This window comes from Ipomoea nil, unplaced genomic scaffold (assembly GCF_001879475.1).
Source record: "Ipomoea nil cultivar Tokyo-kokei standard unplaced genomic scaffold, Asagao_1.1 scaffold0146, whole genome shotgun sequence".
NCBI classification, from domain to species: Eukaryota; Viridiplantae; Streptophyta; class Magnoliopsida; order Solanales; family Convolvulaceae; genus Ipomoea; species Ipomoea nil.
The window spans coordinates 2,539,507-2,555,615 of NW_017616574.1; the positions used below are offsets into that span (position 1 = coordinate 2,539,507).

Genomic DNA, 16,109 nt, shown 5'->3' on the forward strand with positions numbered 1-16,109 from the left:
TTAGGCCTATAATGGGTAGAAAAAATGGCGGTCACAGATTTTAATCAAATTAATGGCTCAGATTGATTAAAAGATTGATCAGATTTAAATTTTACACTAAAATTTCCTAAAATACCCACACACTGTTACTTTTTTTTTTTTTTTGAATGCTACTAGCTCTATTACATTGTAGTATCTGTTCATATACTTTCTCAACCTACTGAAACACAAAGAGCTAATAACGCCTCCACACACCGTTACTAATTCCGTTAAAATTTTAAGAATTACCGTTAGTTCACCGTTAACTTACTCATTGATTTCAATAAAAAAAGTCTTAGGTTCGAACCTCATACCAATCAAAGTTGGCATAATTAGTACTCTGTTTTACTCTTAACCTCATACCAATCAAAGTTGGCATAATTAGTACTCTGTTTTACTCTTATTAAATTATATAAATAATAATTTAGTAGTTACAACAAAAAATAATACATATGCATTTCTTTAATTTAGAATTATGTGTCCACAATGTCTTTATTCAAAAAAAAAAAATTATTCATTATCAATAAATTAAATAAGATAAATAATTTTATTAGTTATATTGTCTTTATTTTTCTTCAATATAAAAATTATTTATATTCATATTTATTAATTGATTATATTCGATACATTGTCCTTACAATGTCTTTATTCAGTGAAAAAAAATTATTAGTTATCAATAATCTACTATACTAATAAGAGCCCAAGAGAGTTAGGCCTATAATGGGTAGAAAAAATGGCGGTCACAGATTGTAATCAAATTAATGGCTCAGATTGATTAAAAGATTGATCAGATTTAAATTTTACACTAAAATTTCCTAAAATACCCACACACCATTACTAACTCCGTTAAAATTTTAAGAATTGCTGTTAGTTCACCGTTAACTTACTCATTGATTTCAATAAAAAAAGGTCTTAGGTTCGAACCTCATACCAATCAAAGTTGGCATAATTAGTACTCTGTTTTACTCTTATTAAATTATATAAATAATAATTTAGTAGTTACAACAAAAAATAATACATATGCATTTCTTTAATTTAGAATTATGTGTCCACAATGTCTTTATTCAAAAAAAAAATTTATTCATTATCAATAAATTAAATAAGATAAATAATTTTATTAGTTATACTGTCTTTATTTTTCTTCAATATAAAAATTCTTTATATTCATATTTATTAATTGATTATATTCGCTACATTGTCCTTACAATGTCTTTATTCAGTGAAAAAAAATTATTAGTTATCAATAAATTAATTAAAAGAAATATTTTCATTAGTTATATTGTCTTTATTTTTCTCAAATGTAAAAATTTTTACATTCAAATTCATCAATTGATTATATTCACTACATTATCTATTATCTTTTTTGTGCACTATTTTTCTAATTAAATATCAAAGTTATAACGTAAAGTAATGCTATATATTTATTTACCAAGTATTTTATTAATACCATGAAAAAATTACAAAAAATATAATTAATAAAGCCAACCATATTAACTACTTGAGAGATTTTGTGACAAAGAGAGTATTCAAATCACACAACAAATTGAAGTGAGAACTACCTCGCAATATCCTTGTTTGACAATCAGCAGTTAGCGAATTATACTAGCGGATTTGACCAGCGAATTTATTTAATTATTAACATTGGGTAGAAAAAATGACCGCCAAATTATTAAATCAAATGAATGGTTCATATTGTCCAGGTTTTAATTTTTTTCTTTTAAGATTTTCTAATTTATCCTTAATTATATGATTATCCATTAACTTTTCCGTTAATTCACCGTTAGTCTAATTCTAATATTAAAGTCTAATATAGAATTATGTCTACATCATTAATCTAATTCTAATATTAAAGTCTTAATAGAACTTAACCACAAATCCTAATGTTGGAATCTCCTCAAACAATATTAGTATATATTTAATATTTTATGCCCTAATTTTTATTTGTTCTCCCTTATGTCCCGTATTTGGTTTCAACCATACCTATACAATTATTTTATTGACAATTATAATCAATATTGACTATATTATCTTGCATTTGTAACCTTAGAATTACCTATTTAACCCGCACGGGCTTAAATCAATGGTTTAGTGGGTAGTATTTGGGAGAAGAGACCAAGGTTTGAACTTCGACGGCGGCAATGCGGGAATTATGTCCAAAGTGGGCAGATTCCTTGTGCGTATTAGCATTTGGCCCTGTCTGCTGAACCATTGAGTCACCGTGATTTACAACTTCCCACAATGCTCTATCGGGTCGGAGTGTGGGGGGCCCTTGGGGTTGGGGACTCAACCTTTGGGAGAAGAATTACCTATTTAAATACGAAAATTCAACCTTCAATTATCTATGCATGAACAATTTCAATATAATCTTGCCTTAATATACTTTAAAGTACTTATTTAAAAAAAACATTGGGCATTATCCCAATCGCGCAATGCGCGTAAAAAACTAGTAGATAGATAATATATTAAAATAGAGTCAATAGTACTAAATAAAAATGTTACACCTCACCTAAGTTCACCTCCAACAATAATTATTGATTAATTCTTGTTATATTTGATTAATAAACTTTTTTATTTGAGAGAAGAACTTTTTATTTTGTGACAAGAGAAACTTGCAACCACCGGACAATGATGTGCACTAATCTTATCTTTGTGTAATAGCTCACAAACTAAAAAAATTGTGTAGTATATTCTTTTTTTTTTTTAATAGAAAATGTTAGAAGGACTTGACTATATATGGTAGCCAATAAACAAAAGTAATTTTATTATCAGATTAGGATGTAAAGATTAAGATGTCAAATTGAATTATTCCAACAAAATTGATATGGGGCACACGTACAATTGCTCGGAATTGGAATTGCTGAGTTATTTAATTACAATACTTTATATATAGAGGTTATCCCCCACCCCCCCCCCCCCAAAAAAAAAAAAAAAAAAAAAAAAGAAGAGAGAGATGATATTATGGTTAGCATTTCAATTATAACGGCATTTTTATTTGTGAACTATTTTAACTATTATTTTGATTACTTTTAGGGGTCGTTTGGTTCACGGAATGTCAGATTACCTTAGAAAATGTTAGATTGCTGGGAATGTTAAATTACTGGGAATGTTAGATTCATGTGTTTGGTTAAAATTGGGGTATGTAATATAATCATGTTTGGTTTAGGGTTATCTTTTATACACACTATAATATCCTTAAGATAACCTTACTTAAGATTTTGAAGGGAATCACATTCCCTTCAAAATCCTATGTGGAGGGAATGTGACATTCCTTAGGAATGTTAGATTCCCTAAGATAATATGAACCAAACACCAGAATCTGAGCTTTGGAATGTCACATTCCCTTAGTTATATTATATAACCTGAACCAAACGTCCCCTTAGGGTGTGTTTGGTTCGCACATAGGAATCGGAATCAGAATGGGTATCAAATACTTGGTAATGGTAATGGGTTTTGGTGAAAGTATTTAACATGTTTGGTAGTAAGGTGGAATGGGAATGGTTACTAATAGTAGTGCTTGAAAATGAATAAGGGAATGAAACCCTTATTGTATTTGGGTATGGGTTTTTCAATTGATGGGGTATTCAAAACCCATAGTAGTGTTCTAAAGACCTATCAACCAAACAACAACCATCACTTTCATACCCATTCCTATGGGCAAAACCCACCAACCAAACACACCCTTAGTATATTGCAGCAATATAGTTGTATTATTTTGGTTGCTAAAAGGTCCAAGAAACACATTGCACATATAACTATGAATTAGACACATTAACTTGTTCAATTAGCATTTTTCTCAGATTTCTCTCCGGTTGCCTGTCAACATAGATGACATGGAATTATTATTTTTTTTTTCAAAATAGGTACATAGAAATTATTAGGGTTGACTTTTAAAAAAAAAAAAGCAAAAAAAAAAAAAAAAAAAAAAAAAAAAAAAAAAGGTTCATCCCTTCATTCTTCCTACTTCTCAAAATACAGAGTTTCGTTTGTCTTCTCCGACAAACTGGGTCTTTTCGGGTGAGTTTGTTCCACTTTTCATCTTCCATTGCTTGCCTCTTCTTTCCCTTAAATGAAATCAGTTGGTACTGTAGACATGCTTCCCACCATTCATGGCAGTGATGAGTGTGGAAGGTTGGAGCTCTCAGTTTGCACTCATCACCGTTTGTCAACGTAGTATTTACATCTAGAAACTCCCAATATAGAGATCAAACACCGTACCATCCCCCGAAACAAGAGCTGATCGGAATGTTCTTTCATGAATCGGCACCAGACGATCTCCTCTAGATCTTCAAAGTTGGGGTCATATGAGCATTAAGTGCTTTCTTCTCAGCCAACCCCATTTCAGCCGAGTAACCGTTATCGGACCACGTGAGCTTCCCGCCATGACCTCCTTTCTTCGACGATCCACTCATTCCAATCGCCGATCATAGGTTCTTCCTGGCGTCCGCCCCCCCCCCCCCCCCCCCCCACACAAACACAAAAAAGAGATAATATTATGGTTAGCATTTCAATTATAACGGCATTTTTATTTGTGAACTATTTTAACTATTATTTTGACTACTTTTAGTATATTGCAGCAATATAGTTGTATTATTTTGGTGGCTAAAAGGTCCAAAAAACACATTGCACATATAACTATGAAATTAATAGTTATTGAGTCTCACTACTCTTGTACAATACTTGTTAAAAAATACAATTAAATATAATGCTTATTTATAGAGAGATGACAATCTTATTTTGTTCTTTCTGAAAAGAAAAAAAAAAGTATAAAAAAAGACAATTTAATCATCTATAGGCCGTGTTTGTTGTCATCCCATATTCCCATGATCTCTAACCGTCCTTCCTGCTTAGATGGTGCTAGTAGCCATACTTATTAGAAAGGCGGACACTTGCCCCTCGCTTGAGCTACGTAAACAAGTTGCTTGCCATGAGCTAAAGGTCTTTGGTTGCTAAGTGAGTTTGGTATGTTGGTTGAGGACACGCGAGCTATTTTACGTACATCAACCAAACATTACTTTTACAAATCAAACAAATTTAATTTAAAATATTCGAGATTCCTTTATCATTTTCTTTTAAAAAATTAAATATAATTAATTTAAAAAATTGTAAAAATTAAAAATAATTAAATTAATAGTTGATCACCATGATTGGTATTTAACTCTAGAAAAACAAAAAATCGTACACACAATTCATTTAATTTAATCCTAACTTTTTTTTTTTTCACTATAATCCCATGTGATTGATATGAAGTAAAATAAAAAATAAAATAAAATAAAATAAAATAAAATAAAATAAAATAAAAAAAGAGAGAGATTAAAGCTGACATCTTTCCTAGTTCCAACCCAACTTGATTCCGTATCTTTCTGCGTAATTGTACTGTATCTGTACTCGTCTACTCGACCCAACTTTTAATTGCCAGTTGAGGAAGGGAAATCACGGTGATTTAATGATCATTGAATAAAAAGATAGAAAAATGTTATATATATTTTTCTAGTGAAAGGTGTGGTTGTGCGGTTATTAATGTGCGTGAGATTTGTACTCAATGTGCGTGAATGTTGTGTCTAATGTGCTTGAGATTTGTACTTAATATGCGTGAATGTGTAAAATGCAGCAGAAAATATGGATATCAGCTTCTTCTTCCCCATTCCCAGTACTTGCACTCTGTGAGTTGCCTTCGATTATTGGGTTGCTCATAATGTGGTATGGAATATTCTGGCATGTGCTTATTCGACATCTGAGATGGTTGGTGATGCTCTTTTTGTTCTATCCAAGATGAAAGATTTGAATCTTCAAGTTTCAATAACGACATATAATAGTGTGTTGCTCTGCTTTACTGATGTTTACAATGAAATAAAAGCTTCCCAAAGTGAATACACAAATTCTATCATTATCAATGGTCTATGCAGACCGATCTTGGTGCGAGAATCTGGAACTTCTGTTGTTTGCTTCAATTCCAGATTGTTGAATCACGCACATTAAGCACAAATCTCACGCATATTAAGCACAATACTCTGACACATTAAGTATAAAACTCACGCATATTAACATGACGCACATTAAGTACAAATCTCAAGCATATTGAGCATAACACTCACGCACATTAAGTATAAACCTCACGCACATTAATCCACCGCACAACCGCACGGAAAGCAACAAATGCACCTGATCCCTTCCCTATTTTTCTAATAGGAAAATATTATATGTATTTCAATTTTTTTTATTTTTTATTTTCAATTTTTAAACAATCATCAACAACCAATTGAATTACTCGTGCTACCCTACATTTAATTTCAACTTGTAGTTAAAATTCTCTAAATCATTGGCCTAATCTTTTCTTAAAAGATTGAATTTTCAACCCAAAATCTCTACACTTTGACCCGAAGAGGATGTAAATCACGGTGATTTAATAGTTCAGCAGACAAAGTCAAATGTATAGGTGCACATAAAGATATCACGCATATTAAGCACAATACTCTGACAGATTAAGTACAAAACTCACGCATATTAACATGACGCACATTAAGTACAAATCTCAAGCATATTGAGCATAACACTCACGCACATTAAGTATAAACCTCACGCACATTAATCCACAGCACAACCGCACGGGAAGCAACAAATGCACCTGATCCCTTCCCTATTTTTCTAATAGGAAAATATTATATGTATTTCAATTTTTTTTTTTTATTTTCAATTTTTAAACAATCATCAACAACCAATTGAATTACTCGTGCTACCCTACATTTAATTTCAACTTGTAGTTAAAATTCTCTAAATCATTGGCCTAATCTTTTCTTAAAAGATTGAATTTTCAACCCAAAATCTCTACACTTTGACCTGAAGAGGATGTAAATCACGGTGATTTAATAGTTCAGCAGACAAAGTCAAATGTATAGGTACACATAATGATTTGTCCACTTTAAACATAATTTTTACATTGTCAAAATCAAACATTGATCTCTTATCCTATTTACTGAACCATTGAAGCTAAGGCGGTGCCGAGAACATTAGCCTAATCTGATAATCTGATATGCGAATGTGGTCCAGACTCAATCCCTTTGACACAGGGGATAGAGATACTATATATAATAACTTGTAAGAAGCCATGGTGGGAAGTATATCTTATAGGAATCTGCATGAGTTGCCCACATCCTGGCCGCGACGTAGCACAGGGTAGTGAAGTGATGCCGCACTTTGGGGAGTGGAGGACGTGGAAGCTCAGACTGTTATCACACTACAATTCAATAAAGTGGCCTACTTACCTGATAAATACAGCTCCTTGCTTTTGCCATTAGTTCCAAGGCATTTTATATTTATGACACCAACCCATACCGGTATTTCTCTCTCATTCATCTTCCATTTACTCTTTCTTCAGTCACCCATCTCTCAACATCTTCAATTCCCATAACACTGTTTTCTTCTTCACTGCTTAAAGCTTGGTTCTTGGGGCTTGAAGGATTCTGGGTAGCTGAGGCCTGAGGGTTTTGTGTACTGGGATCATGAACAGTGACAAGAAAGAGCCTTCCTCTGCTGAGGAAGTAAGAGAAGTTGTTATTTCAATCCCTATGGTATATTCTCTTCTGCTTCTTCCTCCTTTGCTCCTTTTATGTCTAAATTCTTGTTCCCCTTTTCTCCTAATTTGAAGGATTTTTGTATGGGTGGGGGGTTATTGTATAGCTATGCTTTCATCAAGTTTATGATAGGCTTGAGTTTAAGGGCTTCAAATATTTTGAATCATTGAAAATTTTTGACAATTTTTTGCTCTGCTCCTGATGAAAAAAAAAAACTGTGTAAACTAATGGTATCTCCATGAGTATGATGAAGCAACCACTAAGGCTTAAAGGTTATGTATTCTGTTGCTAATTTTACTAAAATATTGTGCATCAGCTAGCATTTAATCAGTTTCTTAGAATTCGAGGATGTGTACTATGTAAACTCGATCTAGCCAGGCCAGACAGCCTAGTTATCCATAGCTGACCTTCTCAACTAAGAAGGTGAATAGGTTATTCCCGCGGGAGTCGAACTTGTAACCTTGTGGTTACTAAGTCAACTTATAACCTTGACACTTGACTAACTTCTTTGGGGTTGCCCCCCTAGAAGCTCACATTTCAACTGATTAATTATGGGATTTTGACTTACAGTGACAGTTGTTTATGGGGGATAATGTAATTTTGATGGGGAAAAGAGGCTTCATTGATTAACTCAGAATTCCCATTCCAGTTCTGTGGAATATATATAGCTGTTCTAGGGATTCATGTTGTCAATCTGCTTCTTGTTTCTCATGTATTGCTTCAAGTTTATACCATTGTTGAGTTCAAATTTCAAAAACCTTTTGAAATGAAGAGAGGATAGCCACTTATACATAGTGGTTTACTTCTACTCAGCTAGGAAACCCCTCTTGCCTATTTATTAGTTCACCCTGCTGAAATTTCTTCATTTTGCAGACCGAGAGTTCCTCTGGAATCACTGAAGAAAAAATGCCTGCTGGACATTGGAAAAAACCCAACCTTTTTTTGGAGATACCTACGAGAACATTGGAGGATTCCTGTGAAGAATTAGTTCAAATAAAATCATTTCCCACTCCAAAGAAGGTGAATTTTGTTTTGACCCCAAGTTCTGCAGATCCAAGTGTAAAAGGATCTCCCGGTCCCATATCATCCAGAGGCAAATCATCCTTAAGGAACCTATTGCCCAAATTGAGCTTTAAGTACCGTAGTTCTAATCCAGATATAGAGAAGGCCGCTGATATCGATCCGGGTTCTTCAGCCACAACATCGCAGGAGAAGGTATCCATATCAAGGTCTTGGTCTCTTACTAAAATATTTACACCACGCATGAAGAATGCCACTTCGTTGCCCGGTACTCCTATTGCACATTCAAATCCAGATTCTGTGCGCGGGGGAAGCGTAAGTAACTCTCTAACACCTTATGTAAATTCTATACTTTAGGATACTATAGCTTTGAATTTTATTCGATCACGTTTAAGTTTTGAGTATGTTTTGTTTGCCAACTATAAGTTTAGTTGTATGTGTTGTTAACTACAGTCAAGAGGAGCCAAAATGCGCATATCTCGATCACTTTCTTTACCAGTCAATAACAAGGACCAGAGCATCCGTAAAGTGGAATCTTTTTTCCGTGTTATCCCTTCAACACCTTGTGCGAAAGATGCAAATTCCATTACTTCAGCTGCAGCTCCAACAGGAGATTCTGGTAATCTATTGTTTTATATTGCATCATCCATGTCTGTTCTTGTAATAGAAAAACTACTATAAAGACTGCTGGGGAATATTCTTGTTCTCGTTATGGTGTCGACAAGTTTCAACTGCTGGCTGCATATAAGAAAATTTACCTGCTTCTGAATAACATTAGTTTATTTCAGAAGAAAATGAGCAAGACGGTGAAGATATACCGGAAGAAGAAGCTGTTTGTCGAATTTGCTTGGTTGAACTATGTGAAGGTGGGGAAACGCTAAAGATGGAATGCAGCTGTAAAGGCGAACTCGCCCTGGCCCACCAAGAATGTGCCATTAAATGGTTTAGCATCAAAGGTAACAAGACGTGTGATGTATGCAAGCAAGAAGTCCTTAATCTCCCCGTCACACTGCTGCGGATTCAGAGCATACAAAATACTGATACTGGTGCAAGTAGATTAAGTCAAATGGAAATAAACGGTTACAGGTGAGCGAGCATCTATTATTCTCTTCTTTAATTGATTCTTCCACTCGAACCTTTATCACCAAAGGAACGTGGACCTGTAAAGCATACTACTTTTTACCAACTCCCATGCTAACTTATTTCTAAATACAATGTGATTTTGCTTGATGAATCATTTGATTTTGAAGATAGTTCTATCATCTTTTTCAAACTAAAAACTCTGCTACTGCTATTCACCCACAGATATCTTTATGTTTCCCCAAATCTTAGGCAACTTAATCAATACGTTATAGTTTAATATTTACATACTTTTCAACTGTGCACTAATCAGTATTATCTATAATGGCAACAGGGTTTGGGAGGAAGTGCCCATTCTTGTCATTGTCAGCATGCTCGCCTACTTTTGTTTCCTTGAGCAGCTTTTGGTAAGATGAGCGTCTCGGCCCATCTCTCAATTCACAAGGTTTTTATTTTTTACGGGATTAATTGTTCATTTGCAGGTTGGAAAAATGGGTACTGGTGCAATTGCCATATCATTGCCCTTTTCTTGTGTCCTCGGCCTTATTTCATCTATGACAGCATCAACTATGGGTATGTTATACGAGGTTGCAAAGAAATATTAAAGATTCTTGAATTTTCAACATAAACAAAAGATAGGGAAACAGGTTATATTACATTACATACTAATACTATGTTGGGAATAGAAATTGACCTAAGTATCCACAACCGGGTGACACACAAAGTGCCATGCTATAAACTAAGATTGGGTCATACCACCTAACTAGGTTATAATGCACATGGGTCAAACCCAATATTGCATAAGGCACTAGGCGTTAGCCAGGCGCTCGGAGGTGTCTAGGCGGCCGAGTAATCCGTACTTTTTCCAGGCTAGGAGTTGTTAGCCTGTTATAATCCTCCAAACTAGTCAAGTGCATATGTTAGATGATTAGTTGAGTACATGGGCATATGTTAGATGGTTAGTTGAGTACATGGCTGGAGAAATATAGAGAAGAGGAGCAGTCGAGCAAGCAAAAAAAAAAAAAACACTCGGCCGAGTTGGACACCGACTCGGTTGAGTTAGGCGTCTGACTTAGCCGAGTTAGGCACCCAACTCGGCGCCTAGTCGGCCGGTTAGTCGGTCAGCTGACTAAAAGTGGCTAGGGTTAAAATCGCCTCGGCTGATTTTTACAACACTGGTCAAACCACACTAAAAGACTAAATCCAATATGTTAGTTAGTCTAACCTATGGTCTTATAAACCCATATGTTTTCTCTCATCTTTTCAATTTCTCCCTTTAACATATGTTTTTTTTTTTGTTTGTTTCTGATGAACATTTTGTGGTTTCCTGTAGTGAAGAGAAAATTTGTCTGGGTTTTCGCCTCAGTTCAGTTTGCATTGGTGGTACTCTTTGCACATATTTTCTACTCCTTGGTAAGATGCAAACACTAATCATCTCTTTTCCATAGTAAACCACTGTCTTTTGGCAATCTGATCCGTGGAAACTAAGGGAATGATGCATCTTTTGCAGGTTCATCTGCAAGTCATCATGTCAATCCTTCTCTCAACATTTTCAGGCATCGGCATTGCAATGAGCGGAAGCTCCATTATAGTCGAGTATTCTAGATGGAGAAGAAGGCGGCAGCTCGCCTTCTTGAGCCAGCAAGAGAATCCTCAGGCTGCACTGCCACCGGGACAACAGCCGAGGCAACAAAATCAAGAACCTTCAGTGCCCCAAGCAGGGCCTCAGCCTCATCAATCTAATGTAGAAAATCCAGAAATGTTGGGTGGGAGAGTACCCAATGCTGAATAGCTCACATAGACAGAGGAAAGGTGTTTTTCATATACAGATGTAAAATTTGAGGTTGCTAATTTGTATGAGGCTTGTCAGATGTTTTTCAATACAGATGTAAAATTGAGGTTGTTCATTTGTACAAGGCTTGTCTTCAACTCTTGAAAGTGCCATCTTTGGTTAAGTAGTTTTAGAAACAGAGTTTACTGTATATTCTCCCTTATCTAGCATTGGAAATCTCAGTACAAGAAATTCTTATTTGGTGGCTTGAACCTCACTAAGATGATTACTATACTTATTTGACATACAAACCAATGAAAAAAGAAGCATTGGAGTGGCCCAAGACATTGGTGTAGGGAAAATTATGTTATGGAACCGTGTCCACCTTGTTCCAAAACTGTTTATAATTGTGAATATAGAGTTCAAAAATTATGAACATAGAGTTATGAATATAGAGTTCTATAATTATGAATATAAAGTTCTGTAATTGTGAATATATAGTTCAATAATTGCGAATATGAAGTTCAAAAATTATGAACATTGAGTTGAGTTTTATAATTATGAATATAGAGTTCAGTAATTACGAACATAGAGTTTTGTAATTGTGAACATAAAGTTCAATAATTGTGAATATGAAGTTCAAAAAGTATGAACATAGAACCGTGTCCACCTTGCAAGGTGGATACAGTTCCACGGCATAACAATCTATTGGTGTAGTGAATAAGAATCTTTACTTAAGACTTGCTTACAATGACATGGTAGGTTCGATTCTTGTCACTTGTCGAGAATATGAAGAGTTTGGGTTTAAGTTGGACTCTATGTACAGAAGTGTGCACTTTGATGTTGAGTTTCAGTGAAATTAAGAAACCTAGGTGCTAGGTTATCAAGAAAAAAACATTAGAGCATTAAAAGGGATGACCAAATAAGTGGACATAATTTTCTGTCCTTAATGTTACGAGTATGTCACTATAAAATTTTATTTTAAATTTAATTTAAAAAAATAAAATAGGTTGATACTTTTTTTTTTTTGGATCAAAGACGGGGTGAAACCCCAGAAACCCTACTCATAGTTCCCTCACTCAATCTACGTAGTCACGTTCGGCTCATGCAGTCATCCTCAAGTAACTGTCTAACATGACTCGGTGGTTCCTTAAGGCCTCTCCATTCGATCATACCAAACCTTGCCATCTTTGCCAACCCATCAGCCATATTGTTATATATTGGTATAAAAATAAGAGTAAATTACACTTTTGGTCCTGTGACTATAGAGGGTGTGTTAATTTGGGTACGTGACTTTTAAAATTAACAATTTAGTCCTTTAACTATCATTTTTTTAGCAGATTTGGTCCTCCCGGCCAAATTGCCAGTGGAATTTGGCCGGAAAGACATTCGACTTTTTAAATCAAATATTGGTCGGGGTAATTCGGTCTTTTTAATTGTTGAACCGAATTACCCCCACCAATATTTGATTTAAAAAGTCGAACGTCTTTCAGGCCAAATTCCACCGGCAATTTGGCCGGGAGGACCAAATCTGCTAAAAAAATGATAGTTAAAGGACTAAATTGTTAGTTTTAAAAGTCACGTACCCAAATTAACACACCCCTATAGTCACAGGACCAAAAGTGTAATTTGCTCTAAAAATAATAGCTACATAGGATTAAAGTTATATATACACCTAGTAACTTAGGCCAGTTGCCAATTGGTAAGCAAACTAAAACTACAAGTCTCCTTTTTTAGTATTATTAACTCTGTTACAATGCAGTATCTGTTCCCTATTATATATATATATATATATATATATATATATATATATATATAAACATATTTACTTTATGTTAAACTACTATTGTAAAAATCGGCCTAAGTGGCTGTCCAGAGGCCTAGACCCTTTTAGTCGATCGACAAACTAGTCATCATGTTAGGCGCCCTCGACATCTAACTCAGTCGGACCGAGCCAACTGAGTCTTTTTTCATTCGACAGAGAATAGTGGAGTCATGAATTTTTATTTTTATTTTTGGAAAATGGCATTTCCCCCCCTGAATTATTCATGTATTCACATTTGTCCCCTCAATTATTTTAAAAGTGTCGATTTTCACCCTTTGATGTTAAATGGGCATTTTTATCTTTAAAATAATTATTTCATGTATTTTTCTTCTTTAACAAATTATCACTTTTTAGTTATATGTAGGGATGACAACGTTTCAATTTGAACATAACCGGACACTATAGCAACCGAACTGAAATAGTATGGACGGTTTTTGTTACGATTCAGAATTGAAACAAATAATTGTTGAATTTAAACTATTTTAAAATATAAAATAGAATTTACAAAAGTAAATAAATAAATAAATTTTGAATCGGCAGCTCAAACTAAAACTGGAATCAGAATAACTGTAAACTGGAACCGAAGAAATTTATCATTTACAAACTGTGTTTACAAATCTGTTCAGTTCTGGTTCGCATTTATTATGATTCAACCGTCGGTTCAAAATTTATTTATTTATTTTTATAAATTCTATTTTCTATTTGTAAAATTGTCTATTTTCAACAATTATTTTATTTTATTTTATTTTTTTCCGGTTCTAAATAATAACAAGAACCATCCTTACTATTTCAGTTCAGTTGCTATAGTGCCCGGTTCGGTTCAAATCGAACAGTAATCAACCCAACATATAAGTAATAATTTGTTGGAGAAGAAAAATGAATGAAATAATTATTTTAAAGGTAAAAATGTCCATTAACATCAAAGGGGGTAAAAACTTCCACTTTTAAAATAATTGAAGGGACAAATGTGAATGCATGAATAATCTTTATATATAATCTTTATATATAATAGGGAAAATGACACTTTTTCCCCCTGAGTTATATACTTATAACACTTTTTCCCCCTGAGTTATTTATGTAAGCACACTAGCCCCCTCAATTATTCTAAAAGTGGCGATTTTCCCCCTTGATATATTAAATTGACACTCTTACCCTTTAAAGTTAACATTTTATTTATTTTTCTTCTCCAACAAATTATTGCTTATATGTAGGGATGACCACGGTTCGGTTCGAACTGAACCGGACACTATAACAATCGAATTGAAAGTTTCCGGTTATGATTCAGATCTAGAACACAATATTTAGATTTCAGTTTATTAAAATTATGAATAAAAAAAATTGGATTCTGAACCATGAACCGACGGTTCGGGATCCGGTTCGTGATTTTGAATCATCTTTATTTTAACATTTTATTTCTATTTTTTAAATAGTCTAAATTCAACAATAAATGTATTTTTTTTTTCAGTTTGGAACATGAACCGGCCGTTCCGGTTCGCGATTTTAATAAACTCTAAATATCAAGTTTCGATTCTAAATTGTAATTGAAATATTTCAGTTTAGTTGCTATAGTGTCTGTTCAATTTGAACCGAATCGTGGTCATAATTTGTTGGAGAAGAAAAATAAATAAAATATTTATTTTAAGGCTAAATATGTCCATTTAACATTTCAGGGCCGGGGGAAAATAGCCACTTGAATGATTCAGGGGGGAAAGTGCTATAAGTATATAACTCAGGGGTAAAAAGTGTCATTTTCCCTATATAATAAAGCAGAATCTAGCTACAAAATTTACCCTCCAAGTGTGAATGCATTTCGATAGAAACAAGATTAGCAAGTATGAAAGCATTAATTGTGTGGGTAGATGTATTAATACATATTTTTTTGAGTTATTATATATATTTATATTTTATAAATTATATTTTGTTGCCACCTCTTGAAGTATGGAAAAAAGTTTATTGTGTTCAAATTTATTGGTAAAGTTTTATATTTAATATAATTTGTGTATATATTAATTTAAACTTCAATTATAATTAATTTGACTCCACATATATAAAGAGGAGAAATTAGATATAAAATAAATATAGTTCTTGCATAAATAATATTTTTAAAATGAATAAATTTTTGGTGGAAATTTTCGACAAATATTGCCTGTTATTTTATTTTCAAGTTTTATTTAAATACGTTAATTATATAATTAAAGTAGTTATTTCAAAATCAAATTCCTTTCAAAAAAATTCAAATTCAAATTCAAATAATAATACAAGTAACAATAAACTTTAAAATCAACATAATAATAACATGATTAAACTTTTAAAAATATTAAATATTACATTGTATAGTTATACTTACATTTTTAATGAAACTAATTCTGAACTCAAGAATTCAAATACGTTTTTCTGTTTCCACAACCATTACTTTCTTGCTAATTCAGAGGATGTCAAAAATTTAATTGGTAAATTTGTTAAATTAATAATAGTTCGTGCATCGCACGGGACAATTACTAATTCAGGAGAAAAAGTACTATATGCATATGACTCAAGGGAAAAAAAAAATTTCCATTTTTTTTATAGCTTCAAAGTGAATGAAAGGCAAAAACAATATATATATATATATATATATATATATATATATATATATATATATATATATATATATATATTTTTAAATAATGTGCCTAGGCTCTGCCTTTTATGCTTCAGTATTTATGCCTGAAGTAAATGAAAGGCTAGTAATTAGTAATTACTAATTAGTAAATGAAAAGCTTTCTATGCTTTGGTATTGAAACTTTGAAATAAAGGAAAAGTCTTTTATGCTTTGGTGTTGAAATCT

General features: G+C 33.1%; 1 protein-coding gene across 2 annotated transcripts; it reads left to right on the plus strand.

Annotated features, from left to right (window-relative positions):
- Positions 1-7,267: 7,267 nt before the first annotated feature.
- Positions 7,268-11,726, plus strand: LOC109173166. 2 transcript variants are annotated; one of them, XM_019322442.1, is made up of 8 exons: positions 7,268-7,583; positions 8,460-8,921; positions 9,060-9,225; positions 9,395-9,692; positions 10,021-10,093; positions 10,169-10,259; positions 11,020-11,099; positions 11,197-11,726. In XM_019322442.1, the coding sequence occupies exons 1-8, from the start codon at positions 7,515-7,517 to the stop codon at positions 11,476-11,478; spliced, it is 1,521 nt and encodes a 506-aa protein (XP_019177987.1). In that variant the 5' UTR covers positions 7,268-7,514; the 3' UTR covers positions 11,479-11,726. The 2 variants fall into 2 exon arrangements, with proteins under 2 accessions (XP_019177987.1, XP_019177995.1); XM_019322450.1 differs by having other exon boundaries at positions 9,398-9,692.
- Positions 11,727-16,109: the final 4,383 nt, after the last annotated feature.

What these genes read in the sequence shown, in the direction of transcription:
- LOC109173166 (XM_019322442.1), top strand. Translation starts at nt 7,515, where the DNA reads ATGAACAGTGACAAGAAAGAGCCTTCCTCTGCTGAGGAAGTAAGAGAA. An exon ending in AGCTCCAACAGGAGATTCTG is followed by an intron (nt 9,226 to 9,394) that starts GTAATCTATTGT and finishes AGTTTATTTCAG; the next exon opens with AAGAAAATGAGCAAGACGGT. An exon ending in ATGGAAATAAACGGTTACAG is followed by an intron (nt 9,693 to 10,020) that starts GTGAGCGAGCAT and finishes TAATGGCAACAG; the next exon opens with GGTTTGGGAGGAAGTGCCCA.